The 18,937-nt window shown below is 34.9% G+C and overlaps 1 protein-coding gene across 1 annotated transcript in view; it reads right to left on the minus strand.

The window, feature by feature from the left end:
- Positions 1-18,937, minus strand: part of LOC129258918 (titin-like) — a 292,780-nt gene that overhangs the window by 163,458 nt on the left and 110,385 nt on the right. Inside the window, exons 61-69 of the mRNA XM_064097713.1 lie at positions 16,376-16,654; positions 14,937-15,236; positions 14,286-14,357; positions 6,880-8,012; positions 6,110-6,186; positions 5,203-5,369; positions 2,946-3,011; positions 2,140-2,422; positions 1,396-1,615 (exon numbers count right to left, since the gene is read on the minus strand). Coding sequence (XP_063953783.1) covers positions 1,396-1,615; positions 2,140-2,422; positions 2,946-3,011; positions 5,203-5,369; positions 6,110-6,186; positions 6,880-8,012; positions 14,286-14,357; positions 14,937-15,236; positions 16,376-16,654 — 2,597 coding nt within the window. The remainder of the gene's footprint in view (positions 1-1,395; positions 1,616-2,139; positions 2,423-2,945; positions 3,012-5,202; positions 5,370-6,109; positions 6,187-6,879; positions 8,013-14,285; positions 14,358-14,936; positions 15,237-16,375; positions 16,655-18,937) is intronic.

Consider the following 18,937-nt stretch of genomic DNA (forward strand, 5'->3'; position numbering starts at 1 on the left):
CCTACATTTGATGAACATCAGCAACATTCATGAAACATGCTTGTTTGAATGGCAGAAACCCACCCACGTACACAATAAACCGTGAAGACACGGTTTTTTCTGTTCCCAGGATTTTTGAGCTGTAAAACATGTTTGGGTGCGGATGACATCGTATAATTCACATTATTGAACCTTTATTACATACTGCTTTAGACAAGCTTAAGGGCCATATATCATAGTGTATTAAATGGGGAAATTATACTTCAGCCTCTCATGTTGTTCGAGAAATATTATTATTTAGAAAATGGTAGATTTATGATTTAAGATTAAGATATTTTAGCGTAAGGAAGACAAAGCATGCTTTTCCCATCAGTTGTATGTTATTTCATTGAATGAATCTTCTTATGTTGTGTTTTAGTGAGAGCATAAGCCTAGCTGATGTAATTTCAAAATGAAACTTCGCAATGAGAATAAAACCACTTTGTGACAAATTTTATAACCATATATATAAATATTCAATCCTTTTAGAAGCTATTTACCACTTGTCAAATCATCCAGATAGCAGTATGTAAATAATGACAAGAAAGAAAATGAAAGCTTCAAAACCTAAAGTGACACTTGGCTGCGGCAATGAAGCAAAAATAACAAGATGAATGTAGGTGCATCAATAAAACACAGTGGGGGCAAAGGCCATAACTATCCACTTGTAATATGCTGGCAAAGAATGTAACAAACTCAAATAAGAACCTATTACGAGCTTGTCGTCAATGAGACCGATTTATGAATGAACTGCGAATTATCGCATATTTACCCATAGGTACATCAGTCTTGATGACAAGCAAATATCACAGAAGCCAAGAAATAGAAAATATTATGCCTCATTCACATGCACGCCATGATAGAATGAAAGAAATCTTGAAATAATTCAAGCATATATCAAGGCCATAATAAGAAGTGCATATCCAGTACCAAGCAAAAATAATAGTACATGCGTGAGAGCATGGTACACGGTATCCATAAAAATCATTACTAAATTGTTGACTTAAATAAGAGTTCTCATATTGTGTATATTAATTCCCTTATTGCTTAGGAATCATATTGTGCTACATCTAATTTTTTTTCTGAATGTTGAGTATATATTAAACACATAGAAGACATTTTCTGCATAAGTTTGGTTTTAATTCACCAATTGAAAATTGTGTTTCACATACACTATTGACAAAGTTTTTAAATCTAATCAGACACATATCTTCTATATACAGTAATTGTTGGTATATTAATGAATACCACAGACAAGATAATTTGTAATAAGACAGACAAGGATAAGACAGACAAGGAAAGAGTAATTACTGATCTATTTTTATTTAATTGACATAAAAACAGTGGACGAGCATGACGGGGAAACATAAAACTTACCTCCAACTGAGCCTCAACTTCTGTCCTATGTCTTTCTTCCTCCTCAGCCTTCTTCGTCTTCACCATTTCAATGTGCTTCCGGATGACCTTGAAGTCGATGATGCCATGCTTTCGAAGGATCTTCTCATAGTCTTTTGGCTCCTCATCCTTAAGCAGTTCGTAGATTTCGATATCGGCCTTGGATTCAACCACCTCAGGCTTCTTCTCTTCTGGTTGTGGTCTGTAATTCAAGATGTATTCAAATCAAATGATTAACAATTACTTTTTTAAGCAGGATATCTCTCAAATGGTATAGCAATTTTTTGTTGGGCATGTGACCCAAATGAAATCAGTAAATCAATGCTACTATGATGTCATGTAGCTTCAGAAAGATCAGAAGTATGACTTCTAGACCAACAATTTCGTCACTGTGACCTTTTGCCTCTTGGGCTTACAATTGTTAAAAATATTTGTGAAAGTTATATTGATGGTAACTTAAACACTTAGTCTGTTTACATCAATTTAAACATAAATTGAGAAAGTCATGTTACAAATGATTGTCTTGAAAGTATAACTTTTGTCCATGAAAAGTTTGCTTGTGTGCACATTATTTCACCATTAGCATTGTGAATTTTATCAACAGAAATGCAACAAGAACCACACGAATCTATCTAACTCTGCGTTTCCATCAATACCAATGTATTCTCAAAGAAATGCAGGTACATCAATTTATCTTTTGTCAAACTTTTACCCAACCTGACTCACTTTTTAAGTTTAGCCTGCGCTGCTTCCGGTTCTTCCTTAGGTTTCTCTTTGACCACGAGAGTAACCGTCAGCTTAGCCTCTCCATGTGGGTTGGTCAGTTTGCAGACGTACTTGCCAGCATCAGTCATCTTGGCAGATGTGATGGTGAAGATGGTCTCGCCAGTTGTCTCTTCCGATTCGATGATGTACTGGGTACTAGGTTTGATAGCTTTCCAACCTTTATTCCATGTTAGTGTCGGGTAGGGGAATCCCTCAATCGTAAACCTGAAAGTCGCATCTTCGCCTACAAATACAGGTATAAATAAGATATAAGTATGTATACAATAATGCACATTTAATGGCATGCTTGTTACAACTACGCTATTTTACTGCAGTTGTGGTTAAAGAAAAATTCAAAACAAAATCACAGCATTTTATTTAAGTTAAAACTGTATACATATGAATATCATATTTGTATGTAAAAATCATCAATAAACATAGTTTGGCATGAAGATAAATGATTTCATGAGTATTACATCTATCAAACTCAATGCTATGAACACTGATTCTAAGCATCATGTCCACAGGATTTAAAGGTTTGCAATGTATTGCAAAGTGGCAAATGGATAATTCAGGTAAATTGCATAAACACTACGTATTAAAGAATGCGAAATCACCAATCAGATGTTAGATTCGAATTCGAGTTGAATTTGCGATGGAAACAAACCATCGTAATAAAGAGTATATGTAAAAAGATACATATTTTTTGTCCTTGAATTATGAGTTATAAAAAAGTTAAGGTTGTACAAAATAGTTTGAAAGCTTACCTTCTGTCACTTCGAGTGTGATAGAAGTCTCTGAGAAAGATGGCTTGGTAGGCTTGGGTTTCTCAACTGGAAATGATCATTTATTGAAATACATTAGATTCCTATATCAGTACGTAGAGTTTAGACTCAACAAGTTAATGCTTAAATGCATTCTACACAAATTCCCAAGTATTTTCCATGTATAGTGTGTTTGTAGGGAGAACTAATTATTTTAATACCCAAGAAAATGTAACAAATAAAGAGAATCATGGGGTTATTGGTTTCATTCAAATTGGAAAGTTACTTCTTCATTTTAATTACCATTCTCTGATGAGGCCATTTGATTCAATATCAAATGGGGATGCATGTGTATTAGTTTGACTTAATATAAACTATGCCCATCCCAAAATAAATGTCACAACACATATATAAAACTTCTGATGTGGAATTTGAAAACAGGGGTCAACATAAATCATGTACATTCATTATGAACATCAAAACAAAAATTGAAGAAATGGTGACGGAACGATGCAAGACCTGTCAAGTTCGATAAATTAACCCTAAAATTAGTTGAGCTTGCTGTCCTATCTTGCTTTTTTATTTATCAAATATATCACCATAACATTTAACATGTGTTACACTACAATTCTATAATAAATGGTTAAATATACTAACAAAAAACAAGAAGAGAGAATATTTGTGTATATCTTACACATAATATTCATGTATGTTTTAAAATGTATGTTTTATATACATATGTATGTAGATATTAATTTCAAATGTTATGTAATGAGATAATGCCACATGCTCCTGTGTGTATTGAATTAGACATATTCTAGAATGGTTTGAAATTCTGATATGCTGAGTCAAAGCGAATCAATGCCTATGACCACTCCCCCCCCCTGGTTAACAATGTTCATTACTTCATGACACTTACCTACACACTCTGAGATCATTTAAGTGCTGATAACATAGTCACCATACTCATCAGAGTGCTCTACCAATATGTTTCAGAGAGTGCTATCAAATTCCATGGCATATGGAAATGTGTGCAACATACAATGCAGACTTTGAAATAAATTCAAAATGAACACATGCAAATTAAAGTACATATCTTTATTTCCATGAAAATAAAATCATCATGCATTTACTGGAAGCATGGAATCTACACTGACATTGGTACAAAGGTAAAAATTAACTAAGGTTAATTGGAAGAGAGATGTGGGTCAGCCATCGTGAAATGAATACCAAGCTTTGATCGTGCAATCAGCTTTTGCTAAATCTACCATGATGAAAGCATATTCATGCAATTATCTCTCTAAAACCCCTAGACGATGCAAAAATTCATTCTTGGTCATAATGAACATCACATTATATTTAATTTTGTAATTTCTCCTAATTTGAGAAGAGTGAAATCAATTCGCAAGCACAAATACAAATTCATATATTTTTTTTTTAACTGAAGAGACAGTAAAATATTGGTGTGATGGGTTGTTGTGAATGATTTTCTTTATGAAGTGGAGAAAGGGCTGAAAATACTTTCAAATGCTATTGACCGCTACTGGATATATCATGATTGTGAAATCACATCCCATTCCTATGATTTGAATAAACAGCATTTTTAATATTACACCAACTTTCCAAGATAATCAAACCATATTTGTTGTTTTCATTTAGAACTTAAATAGTAGAAATGCCACAACCCAAGCACATAATGTTAAATCAGAATATGAATTTGAACACAAAAGGTAATATAGATCAGTAACATAAATGGTAAAGTGATATTGTTGTGGGCCTAATAAAAAACTTTGCATTTCCAGTTATTCTAAACCACTTATACTGTTTTTGGAGACATATGTAATATTCAAGAATGTAACAATACGAAGAAAGTGTAATTTTGTAAACTAGTAAAAATTGATGATAATTTGAGAGCTGAAGAATCTTATTTTATCCTGAAAGTCTAATTAACAGGTAACTACCTAAATAAAGATGAATCCAACACCAACATCAGAGCAGTGTAACTTATGGTGGTCATAACTGGGGGTTTCTAAAGAAAGAGACACTTTCAGTGGGTTATGCAGTGAAACAGGATTGTTGCCATGTCATTGTATGAGTTAATTTATCTTGTGAGTCATACTTGAAACTCCCAATCAGAAACTACCACAATACACTATAAATGAATTGGTCTTAAAAATAGTGGAAAATGAAAGTCGGTTCATGCATGGATGATTGTGCAGAAGATGATGGTGGTGCAAAAGGGTTATTTGATGTGGCCTACTCTTGACGGTCACTTTCGCGGACGAGATGTCCTCTCCGACGTCACTGACCGCCATGCATTCGTATTTGCCCTGGTCAGCAGGTTTGGCTTGGAGGATTTCAAGAGTGGCAACCCCAGCTTCATAAGTTTGTGTCTGGGTAGGTGTAGGCTCCAGGAGCTGGCCTTCCCTGTAGAGTAATGAATATCACCAGAGGAAACCATAAAAAAGCAGGCAAAACAAAGCTTGAAAATATATTGATATATGCTTTTCACACTGCATTTCCTTATTCCTTAACCCCGGACTATCCTTAACCCCATACTATCCTTTTATAATTTCACACTGTCTTTCTTAACCCCATACTATTTGCTTAGCCAGGATTAATGCCTAACCCCAGACTATCGCACAGCTCATGAATATTAATGATTTTGCCACGCAGCGCGTGATTAACGTGCAATTTCGACTTCTGTGATTGGCTAATGCTTAGCTCCACTTTCCCTTAGCCTGGTTGGGTTTCAGATTGCAGCTCTTAGCACCGCAATTGCGATGTTAGCACTGCTATAAGATGGCTAACCCTGCATTTTAATAGGGCTGATAGTACCATCCTTTTTACTGTACTAGCCCACTTTGGTAAAACGTAGTGCAAAAGCGAAGTGGACTAAGCTTAACCCCGTAAATATCTGTAGTGTGAAAAACATAGGCCTACTACAAACTGTCAAAGTCTCACATGATGAAATGTCATCTTAAATTGTGGTCTAATTTCATTAGACTAGATAAGACCAAGCTTGGTTAAAGATCCGCAAGGTAAGGTCAAACAGTAAATATACAAATCAAAATAATTCCCAGTTTTAACCAATCCAAAATATGAATACCAGTCAAATCACTGATATCTAGATTAACTTTTGTATTTATACAATGAGATGAACTTACTTGTACCACTCAACATCTGGTGTAGGTTCTCCAGTCACAGTACAGGTTAGCAGGACAGAGGCCCCAGACTTCACAGTCTGTGTAAAAATATTGGTGACCAAAGTTACATAATAATATTTTTAAAATAATATATTCTGGCCTGTACACAATGGAGGGACACAATTATCCCACGCTATTCCCATTTCTTTTTCATTTTATTATTTGATAAGATATACAGTGTGTGATACTATTAGTTTCCTCATTTGCATACCCCCTAAAATGTGCATATTACTATTTGTTATGCTTTTATTTTTTTCTCTACTTGTGCAACAAAACTTACTATTTTTTTGGGTGGACTTCACCTGGTTAAAAAAAATGAAATTAACTCTCTCGCTTTTCATATCATACAGCAATTCCTTTTTAATATTGCTGTCAGTATATATTTTCAATATGACAATACGCAAAACCATGATTGACGTGTACTAAATGAGAAGTACACTTAACTTTTTCATTTTTTGGGGTAATTTTGATAAGTTCAATAAGTAGTACACTTGATATTTTCATCTCCGAGTCATTTTAATAAGTTAAATGAATGGAAAAAAACTAATATGATATGCAGGTCCAAAATAATTGAATATGATTCATGTAACATCTTTCTGGAATGCTGGGACCTTGAAGATGAAACCAAGACATGAATAGAGCACATGAAATATCATGCTTTAAGCTATTAAAAACCACAAAATAAAAATTTCTTTTTCAGGTATTCTTGACAAGGTATCAAGGAGCCTCACCTGGTCTTTCAATTTGTCCACAATGACAGGAGCTGCTTCTCTAATTTCTGCCTTCTCCAGAGGCATCTGCAGAGTAACAGCTTCCTCGGGTTTCACCTTCTCAACTCCTACATCTATCTGCACCTCCTGCATCTCCTCCGCTTGCTGTGGTTTGCCAACCTGAAGGATGACTTCCGACTCCTCAGGCTGTACCTCTATAGGAAGAACAATTTCGGCAGTTTGCCTTGGCTCTGTTACTTGGGGAGTGACTTCTGCAACAGTTACGACAGGTGTCTCATCAGGAACGGCCTCCTCAACTGGAACTTCCTTTGATTCGGGAGTGATTGCGGAGATACCAACATCAGGAACATCCTCGATGGGTTCTTGGGCTGGGAGAGTAACTTCTTCAGGCTTCTTGGTCACAGGTGCAATGGTTGCTTCCTGATCCTCTGAGACCTGAGGAGCCTTCTCCACATCGATGACTGCACTATCATCAGTGACAGGTTTCTTCCTCTTCAGGATGGCTCTACCTCTTTTTGGTGACTTGATCTCTTCATCCTCTTCCTCCACCGTGTCAAGGAATACACGCCTTTTATATTCAATATCAGGCTGATCCAGAGGTCGAACCTGAACTTTCAACTTTTTCTCTTTATCTTTCTTCTTCTTCTTCTTCTTTTTTTTCTCTTTCTTCTCTGGTTCAGACTCCTTTTCATCATCATGAGGCAATTCTGGTTCCAAAATTGGCTCTCCCTCTAAATCTTCCTCTGTAAGATCTTCATCTTCTTCTTCATCATCATCGTCATCAAACGGAGCACTTTCAGAAGGACCTTCATCAATTGTCACTGATACAGGCTCCTCTTCTGGCCTATCTTCATCATCAGGAGTGTCTTCAGGTCTGGGAGCTTCCACCGGAACCTCAGCAGCTGGTGGGATATCATGAGGGCGCTTCTCTTGAACATCTGGTCTTGCTTCCTCTGGAAGTGTTTTAGGAACCTCTGGTGCTTCAGGAGCTGGGATTTCAACTGTTACTTCAGGTAATTCCTCTGGTAGGGCTTCTTCAGTTGGAACTTCAGATTTGGGTACTTCTTCCTTAGGCGCAACAACAACCTCCACAGCTTCAACTGTTACAACTTCTTCAGCCGCTGGAGTTGTCTCTGTAAGGTTGAAGAAAGTTGGTAGGCCCAAGAAGAGTGAAAATGAACATCCAGCAGTAGAATGAAGATGAACATTCAATGCCGTGCATCAATGCTTTGATGGCAGACTTGGCAGGCAAAATGCGACTCTTCTAATGATCATGCAACTGTTCCGTGATGATGCAATGGAATGATACTAAAACTAAAACAAGGTGCTTCATGCCGGAAAAAAATCTTGACAGTCCTCTGTCACAAGCACAAATGATTTGACATTGATTTAACATTCTTGTTGAGAATTACCCTAGTCGCCTGGTCTTGATCATACTTGGAATGCAGATCATTTCGAGCTGTAGTGAGGTCTGTGATCAATACTATCTTTAAAATATCTCGGGAGTCCTCTTTCATCTTTCTGGAGATACTGCTGCCCCCTACTTCTCCCGTTTATAATCTCATTATGAGTCCTTTTAATATTTTGGTTTTTGTTCTTTACTTTGGAATATTGGATGCTGTCAAAATAGTTTGTTTAATGTTAGTGGTATGTATCAAACATGTTTTTTTATATTTTAATGTATTGAAATATCTGACTTCAAAATTGAGAATTGAAATATTCGTGTTTATCATCGCCGTTTATGCTTAACTTTTTGGTGTCCTTGCATAAACTTGTTCGATCTTTGTTTTGTTATTATAATTTCATTTAATTACAATGGTTTTGTTTAACTTTTGTTTAATAGATTCAGACAATTAAAAAAAAAATGGGACAATTTTTAAGATCTATTCACAAATAAAAATTCTGCTGTAATAATAATAATAGTCGGTTCTTGTGTAGCGCATAACACATTATAAATAACGTCTCTATGCGCTTCCAAAGGACTTGGATATTATTACCCTGGCTTTAGCCCCGCAGCCCTTTATAGCGCTGTGGCATTTCAAAGAATAAATTCCTGCCAGGTACCCATTCACCTCACCTGGGTTGAGTGCAGCACAATGTGGATAAATTTCTTGCTGAAGGAAACTACGCCATGGCTGGGATTTGAACCCACGACCCTCTGTTTCAAAGTCTGGAGACTAATCCACTGGGCCACAACGCTCCACAGTAAAGGCAAAATATCACACTTGGGGGAGTAATCAACCCTGTCATACTGGAAAATTTGTTTTGAATGAGAAATGTATTTTTAAAAATGATTTTGAAAATCCCAACCGCCATTGTTTGTTGTCCCCTAAACGACACACAACCATCACGAAGGACAACATGCACACTGCACAATATCTTTACCAACTTCATCAATTTCACATTATGTAACTTCTGGGGGAGCATATTGTCATAGAGGGTTCACAGTATATCATGCATTCTTTCTTGGGGACTGTACTCCATGGGAAACTTTCGTTTCCAGATGGAACCTGGGAGATAGTAATAGAAAAACAATGACAATCCATGCACACATTTGAATGCCATCGCTCTAGACAACATTGTACAACGCCTACTCAGCCTATTGTACGCGAGCAAATGGAAGGTTAAATGTCAAACATTTGTGCCGTTGCACACGTACCGTCCATAATGTACCATTGCATGATCAGGAACAAGGTGACGTCACAATTAAAAATTATGATTCAATGCATTGCGCTTAGTAAGTGCAATACGCGTAGGTCTTACTGGCAAAATGCACATTGCTGTTGCAGATCAGATGTGCATTTGAAAAGATTTTCCTTTTGCTTTCAAAATTTTCTTTCTTGAAAAAATGATTATTGTTCGTATTTTCTCTAAATTCCGAGGCGTTGTACAACACAAATAGCGAATATTCTTATTCGTGCAATGGTGCAACATTTTGCATTCAGTGAAAGAAAGAGACACTCTATTCAACTCGGCTAACGCATCGTTGAATAAAGCCTCTTTCTTTCACCTTTTGCCAAATCTTGAACCATCGCACTCATGCCTCTTCGCTATCTGTATACTATACCCTGAGACACAGAGGGCGGTATTCTAAAGACAGATTTAACTAAGACCACGGTCTAACTCTGTGCTATAATTATGGGAAGCCAAAATTTAAAAAAAAAAAATTTTATATGTCATATTTCTTATATTTACTATTTTGTTTCCTAATGAGGAGAATACTTCAGTTATCATTCTCAGGCAATTATGAACAATTTGAGAGTCAAATGAGTTAATAAAGTGGATTTGTGCCCCAATTGGCCATCCATAGTTAAACCACAACTTAAAACCAGGATTTAATTTAAACCATAGTACAGAATACGGGGTAGAGTACCCTTCTTGGGATCTCCATAGAATGGATGCCCTGTTTTAATAATGTCATGAAAAACATGAACACAGATTGTGCTCATGTTCCCTCATGGGAAGAGGGACTATTTGCATGGATTGGCACTGTTCTTTTAGCTACTGTCCACCAAGTTACTATCAGGTAAAATTCCCCTTTCTCCAAAGGACAGACAGAAAGTACTCATTGAGTACATGACATCAAAAGTCAAGTTTGAGTTGATATTTCCTTTTCAGGTCCCGCCATCTTTAAGAAAGAGTTGACACGGTACTGTGAACTGTCAATGACAAACAGGTACATATGCTACATGATCAGACAAACACACACAATCACATTGTTGCATGCATAACAATCATACACAGAAAACATCAAATGAACATTCACCATGCGCTATTCCCCAGACTAAACTCATTAACTTATTTTCTAATTACGGTCATGCATGAGAAGAAAAATGCTCTTTTTACTATCTATATCTATAAGAATAAATTAAAATCAACATGGATGGAGCTTTCTATTCAGATGCACCATAAAACAGAATAGACTACCGGTAGCTTTTCATAGTCTATTTCTACTGTTTTACAAAAAGGGGAAGTATATGCGTGTAAGTAGAGGGTTGGCATGGGTGCTTTTTAGATCTTTTGGGGATTTACCAAAGACGAAAACGAAGTAAACTTGATATAACAGAACTGCTCACCAAATACCCTTTTTTTGCAATTTTAAGAGCAAATAATCTTATTTTGGGGAGAATTTTGCTTTTTATTTCATTTTACAAGAGGATGCAGATCAGGGGAAATACCAGGGTGGTGCAGGAATGAAGATCAGAAATATGTGATAGACTTTACATAAAGGGAAAACTAGGCATTATAATGACTACATAGATACACACAAACAACAGAAAGCAGGCAAATTACAATGAAAATTGAAGTAAACAGTGTTTTTGTTATTTGTATAAAAGGATATGAAAGAATACAAAATTTATACAAACAGTGGTCTTGGTAGACTGTTTTTTGATACAGTATGCATTATAAAATCCAGTAGAAACATACCTGGTTGTGACTTTATATGAATACAATATTTTGAAATTTTAGAAAGAAATATTTGCATGTGAAAATTAAGCCAAAATTAAAGACCAAGCTTTATATGCAATACATAATCCATTTTTCTCTTCCCAATACACCAACAAATATTTTGGTTTAGTAAACCTTTCCCAATCTTATTAATTACAATATTTGAAGCACCTATTTACAATAAAATTTTCAAATTAAATATCAAATTGAATTATATTTAGTCTATTGTTTGCAACATACCTATCTAACAAAAAGATATATATTCTATTGTATATGAATGCAGGAAGTAATATGTGCAGTCTAGCTATAAGGCAAGTATTGCATGACCTATTGTCAATCGTAATTAATATCGATTTCATTTACCTCTTAGAAAATATAGACTGTTATACAACTGATAGTACTATAGCATTCTAATTTTAGATAAGTAGTTCAGATTATATTTACAATCACCCTAAAATAAAAAAGAAGATTTGGAGTTGCATATCATTTTAAAATCATTATTTAATGTTTTGGGGTAAAATCTTCATATAAGCTGTGGTTATGAATTTTGAGTTGAAAAACAAAATTCAACATATCCTTTTATTTTCTTTTGGTTAGGCTTTATATAGTCTAGACTTCATTTTACATGTAGAACATAACGTAACATAAAAAAACAGTAACTAATTTTGAAATAAAATAAAAATAAGTCAGAACAGCAATGTGGTGAAAATGTAAAATGAATAACTAGTTACTCTTTCCATGATGATTCTCCCCTAATAATATAAAAACAAGACAACAGTTTTGGAAAGAACAATACATAGACTTTGGAATGTAAATTACTTGGATGAGTAAAAGAATGGAAAGTTGTCATGTTAACATGAAAGTGATTGTGTACTAATGACTACTTGACTTCTAAATCAACTTGCCCAACAATAAATCTATTTAAAAACAAATACTGAGAACTAAAATGCACAGACGATCATAACAAAACGAGGATACATGCAGTGTAAAACAAACTTTTAACATTCAGATTAACAAAGTATTGTTTCGCCAAGAAATATACCACAAATGCAAAACTTCTACATTTATGCAAACAAACACTAAACTGGATATATTGAAAAATTAAATTGAGATGTACATCATTAATATTTCACACATATTCTTTCTAAATATACAAAGTATATTGGTTACAAAAAGACATCTTATAATCCATTAAAAAGTGCAATAAATCCTTGGATTATGTCCTGAATGATAATAATAATTTCTGGAAATGCACAATTTACAAGCTAAGTACATGCCATAAAAGCCACTAAACACTAACAACTGCAAGATATCACAATACAATATTCACTGTGTAAATACCCCTCACATAATTTCTTTCAAAAATGCATAGGATGATTTGGTCTGAATATTACTTGTTTTGAGAAGGAAATGAAAAACATCACACGTTTTATCCATTAAAGTGGAAAAACACAACCAGTAACATTAAACTCATTAAACGCATAAAATACATGCAAGTAAAACTTCCTTATATGACTCCTTGATGAAGTTCATTATGTCAATTGAAAGAGAATTGTTAAATGCACAACTATTTTTATTCCTCAACAGGGATGAGGTGCATTGACTGATATCATTCATCTATTGAGAACTTGATTCTTTCACATGCAAACAAGCAGAAATTTGAAAAATATAATTTCTCAAAAACATAAAATAGATATGAAAAAAAAACCAATCAATTGATATGAGAAAATCCATGCACAAGTAGACGAAAGCATGCTAACTCATTCGTGCATCATATACAATAAAATATATACTACGTATAATTTCTAATTCAAATTTAGAAAAAAAATATTTTCTTAAAAAAAAAATGTTACAAATTATTCAATTTGCCTCATAAATTAAGAAAAGTATTTTTAAATATCCTACTCTCGGCACCAAAGGAATATGAATTAATGTAAAGGTACATGCATTTCTTGAGATACAAATCAATGTGCAATATTTTCAGGAAAGTTGAATACAAAACTGATGTATAAAAATGCAGCACTTTTGATACAGATTATTATGAATCTATAGTCCATCATTTCAGATGCATAAAAAAAGAAATAAATCCAAGTACAAAAGGTATTGGGTGTTAATACTGAATCTGTAAGTAATGCTTTGAGAGTCTTTTACAGACTAAATACTTAATTTTTACTTGACCCATATTTCATCAAGACTGAAAGAGAATTTTAAATGCTGTAAATAATTTTTTTTTTAATTATCTGAATACAGGTACTGGTACTTCTTAGGATACTACTTCAAGAGAAAAAGGGCACACTAACTTGCAAGAACATACAAAAACATTTCTCCTTTCTAAGAAATAAAAATGTTAAAATTCATCTCTTTTGACTGGTCCCGCTAAAATCTATTGCACTTACATGCCCTCCTTGACAATGGAGTAGCACACATCAAGGCTCTTCAATTCATTAAGTCTTTATCTGCCTTGATCCACAAGATTGACAAAAATAACCACTTTTGACATTAAAACAAGTACATGCAAACAGCACCCATCCATTGCAAAGTCAGCTGTTTAGAGCTAGAAGGATAGCATTGTATGCCCAAACAGTGAAACAAGCCTTCTAGTTCCAAACCAAGTGACACAATATCGGGTTTTAATCCGTTACAAGAATCAACCAATTTAGTGCAGAAGGCTGAAGAGCATTTCATGAAGCAATCTGTAATGATTTCACTGATAATTGATGTAAGCTCATGAATTTGATCGGCTAAGAGAAAATTTGTCAGTGATATCACTCTCAGGGTGCTTCATGAAACAGTCCCCTGGTAATCCCCATATAAAGCCTATTGGAAACAGGGTTAAGCATTCCACATAACAAAAAGGTGGATGGACTACAAGAACAAGACCACGTAACACATAGCAATGAATATAACGATGAAAGCTACGATGTCCCATTCCAGTATGTGTGCCAGGGATGCCATACCTTCTGGTTTCATTGCCTTGGTTTCTGGGGTAACCTGGTCCTCTGCAACCTCCTGGGGTACAGCTTCAACCTCTGTAAGAGGGGAGGTTGAGAAAGAGAGGAAAAGAGTAAGGGGGTAGGAGGGAGACAAAGAAAATGAGTGGTAAAAAGAAATAGATGAAAGGGAGTGTTAAAGCAGAGAGATCCAAGACAGGACAAAGAAAGGGGTAGAATATTAAAATGTACAATGGAAGTCAGGAATCTTGAATCATCTTACAAATAACTATCATTCATCTATTATAGTTTCAGATTTAATGGAATATTTTATTCATAGATATTTACAATTTCCATGGTTAAATCAAATTTGCAGTTTGGGTAAGATCCTGCAATATGTTAGTCATTAATGGATACATAATCAGGGATAAGAATACATTTTGTCATTGACAGTGACTTACTAACTATGACACAACTGTAAAGTCTGTGTCTAGTCTACAAAGCTGAAAAGTTGAATATCAGCAATACCTGCATGTGAGCTACAGTACTACCTTAAGGATCTAGCAAAAAATAGAACATCTTGGGCTTTGCCAAACATTCAACATGATTGACAAGAGAGGAGACCCCCCAAAAAAAATATTATCATACCACTCACAAAATTCTTTGAAACACACTCACCCTTTTCTGTTGGTAGATGAACCACCACCTTCTCAGTGGGTTCACCGACACCAAACTGGTTGGAGGCACTGACCCGGAAGGCATACTCCTCCCCAGGAGTCAGATCAGCGATGGTAAAGACGGGTGCCTTGAGGGTCTCGGCTATCCTCTGCCATGACTTGGTGGCACTGTCCAGCATCTCAACGATGTAGGAGGACACCTCCTGGCCTTTGTCCTCCATGATAGGTGTCTGCCAGGTGATGGTGGTGGAGGTGGGAGTTACCTGGGTTGGTTCCAGCTTCCGAGGTTTGTCTGGGATGTCTGTCAAGGAGGGTGAGGGGAGGGGATGAAAGAAAGTGATAATGTCAAAAGTTCAGAACATAAAATTTATATTATTGATATACCTAGGGTGCAAGGAAGCATGCTGCCAAAGTGAAACTGCAAGGTGGTTGCAAAGAAGCAACAGTTTGAAAATTAAGATAATTTAATAAATGAATGATAACGGAAGCACCAAGCTTTAGGAGGTGGAAGGGGCATGGTTTCAGAGCTTGGATCGCCATCAGAATTTGGAAATGGAGCAGTTTTAGTACCTTGTCCTGGCATCTGATGTTGAATGGATGTGATATCAGCACTTGCCAGGATATTTTCCAAGAAATGCTGCTGGTTCATATACTGGTCATAAAACTGTTAATACTGGGAATCGTTACACCCACCTCATTTCTTCTCATCAATTTGAACCATACACAGCATATGAATTAAAACAAGTGTCCTACCTAATTTCAAATCAATAAATATAATTCCATATGAAAGAGGAAATCAATGCATATTTGACAACAATACTCATGTGATTAATAGTCTAAACTCCCACTAAGGAGAAAATGTTAACATTAACCATAGCGTATTAAAGACCCCTACACTTGAATAACTACATAGAATAACATATAATTTAATTATTTGAGATTCTAATAACCCCCAATGTTGCAAGTAATGGCGAATGATGGCAAATATAAATTCATTTGTACAGTATGTATTCTTTTAATTTTTGTTTTGTTTTTAAAGAGAGAAATACAGAATCTGTTTAAAGAAAAATAACAAGTACATTGTTGCATCATGACTAACATAGATCGAAAAAGAGTTTCTCTTACCTGCTGAGTTTTATGGAAAAGGAAAGTAAATATGGTGCAAAGTTCATGACAGAAGCAAATTGAAAAAGAAATTGTAATTTGGCATTAAAAGCAATTAATTTTGGAACCTTGTGCTGAATTCATTGCAGTGAAAGCAATTCAGGTTTAGCTTTGTTGAATGACCACTCTTTAGCATAAAAAACAAGCTGGAGGAAAGTTTTGAGAAAAGGAATGAACCAAACTCTTCATAAATGTCAGATCTTGATTCTTAAGGGATATGAATGCAAAACAATCAAGCTTCTATTTTTTTTTTTTGGGGGGGGTCAAGTCATGTACCTATAACTGTAATGCTGACTTGGAGTTCATCTCGAGCAAGCTCGTTCTCAACGACAACCACATAGTCACCAGCGTCCTCCATCTGGGCTTTAGAGATGACCAGCTGGGTCGTTTCTCGGGTTGTTTCAGTGGTGATTCTTTCAGTGGTTTCCACGACGACTGAGTTTTTGTACCAGGTGACAGATGGCTGAGGGAACCCCTCGATACGGATATCAACAGTGATTGATTCACCACGCTTGACAGACACACTCTTGGGCCCCTCCATAATTCGGGCGGGGACTGTTGATTCGAGTTGATCGGGAGGGAATTGTGTTTGGGCGTGTGGGGAGAGGATAAAAAAGGATGAGGGAGAAATACAATGGATTATGAATGTGCAGCTGATTACATGAGGCCTTTTAGAAGTAATGATTTCCAATGCTTGATAGGACTTTGGGAATGAAGCAAGTATGCTGTTGGGTTGTGCGTAAGCACTATTAGTCAGCTTTTTTTCCCCTATGAACTTTTGCAAAAGGCATTTTCAGCTTCAGGACATAACTAATTAAAGAAAAGGGTTGCTAAACTTAAAGTACAGATTTCAACTACTAGCCATGATCTGAGGATGAAGGTTGAAGCATCAGACACCTTGTCAATAGAGAGAGAGCCATGTCTTTTTTCCAGAAATCTGGCAAGCGGCTTTTCATTACCAATCCTCACACTTCTTCATAGACAAAACAATGAGGAATACAGGAAAGCCGCTATGCAAAGATGCAGAGCCTTTTTATAGAGGGATTCCTTTAAAAAAACCTGACACAAAATTTTGACATGAGACCTAAGAACATTTAGCCAACAACCTTTTTTTTCTATTTTTAACTATGCAAGGGCATTTTTTATTTTTGGACACAGCAATTATTTAAGGAGAAAGCAATTTAAATAAATTCAACAATTTTATAGAGCCAATTACAAAAGTTCGAGTGATTTTTACCATGTTTTTGTACAACAGAGCTTTCGTGGAAATATAATGGAGAAGCAAGTTAAGATAGGAGAGTCCTAGCTTTTTCAGATGAAAATTGGAAATGCTTCAGCTATTTGATTGCATATAATCTTTCAGGTAATTTGTCAAACACATCTCATGTCAGCTCTGCGACATAACATGATGGGCTTATTTTGAACATGAAAAACTATATTTGTCAATAAATGCACAACTTGGATGTTTAATCAATATGATTATCCAGACTGAATTACATGCCATCTTTCTTTAAAAGGTGTCATGGTCAAGTACAAGATACTGAATGGAGTAAAACAATAATTATACATGAATAACTTCAATCAATTCTGTATTCAAATTTGTATATTTCAAATTATCAATATATGTTAAGTCAAACAAAAATCACTGTCATGAAATAATAAAATGGTATTAATGCAAAATGACTAAAGGACATGATATTACAGGAGTTAAACATGATAAAACATTGTTAGTAATGAAGCATGGGCAAGCATACAATTTAGCATAACTCATCAGAACATTTGGCACATACATCACATACACATCTCCAATTTACAAACATATTAGCGAAAGTTGATTGTTAAAAAATGTACCATGCAGAGTTCTATCCTTTCTCACAACTTGGCAAAAACAGACACAAAACAACATCCAACCAACCAAATAAAGAATACATACATATATCCATTAATAGAGTGAAAATCCCAAACAATTCTTTGCAATGAGTTAGTATATTCCATGAATACTTCCAAGGTGTTAAGAATGATGAATGAATGAAAGGGACCCTTGCCATAAAAAACAATCAAGATAACATCTAAAATATATTATTAGTCATGATTACTGTAACAAAAACAATATGATTTGTAACAATTATAGGAGACGACAAATAAAAACAGCCAGGATATTATTAAAGGTATCTGTTTTTCCCTGACAATTATTTATTCACCTATCTCACCACTTTAATGTACAACTTTACAGAACTTTTTTATATACAAACTTACAAATAAACCAATATATTGTGATTCCTTAATAAATCATCTTAAATCCAGTTCTACAGAATATAATTTTTCTAGATTATATATTTCATTTGCTATATAAAGCAGTACATTCTATAATTTCATATCAGTATAGAAATTGAAAATGTGAATCTTTCTCACATTTAGTAAAAAAAAGAGTATATAGAAAATGTTTCATGAGCTGTCTTAACTATGAAAGAGATGTATTACATTAACTTTGTCTATTTCAATACTATGACAAATAATTGTTCTAAATATTATAAAATAACATGCTTGAGTTTGCTTCTGACAGATATGAAAGGTTTACATGGTTATCAAACATGCTAACATAAAATAATTTCTTACCAGGAATGTGCTTTCGAGAATACAAAACAATTTGTCAAAAGAAATTTGGCAATTTCAAGCATCCATATAAAAAGAAACTAAGACATGTACATGTAAAAAGTAAATAAAATGAGTTTAAGATAAGAAAAAACTGGTAGGATCTGTTTATTAATGTACATCACCTTTTGCAAATATGTGCATATTTTCAAATAGCTTCTCCTTTTAAATCTACATTTCATTAAT

The sequence above is a fragment of the Lytechinus pictus genome, chromosome 1 (genome assembly GCF_037042905.1).
Source record: "Lytechinus pictus isolate F3 Inbred chromosome 1, Lp3.0, whole genome shotgun sequence".
Lineage (NCBI taxonomy): Eukaryota > Metazoa > Echinodermata > Echinoidea > Temnopleuroida > Toxopneustidae > Lytechinus > Lytechinus pictus.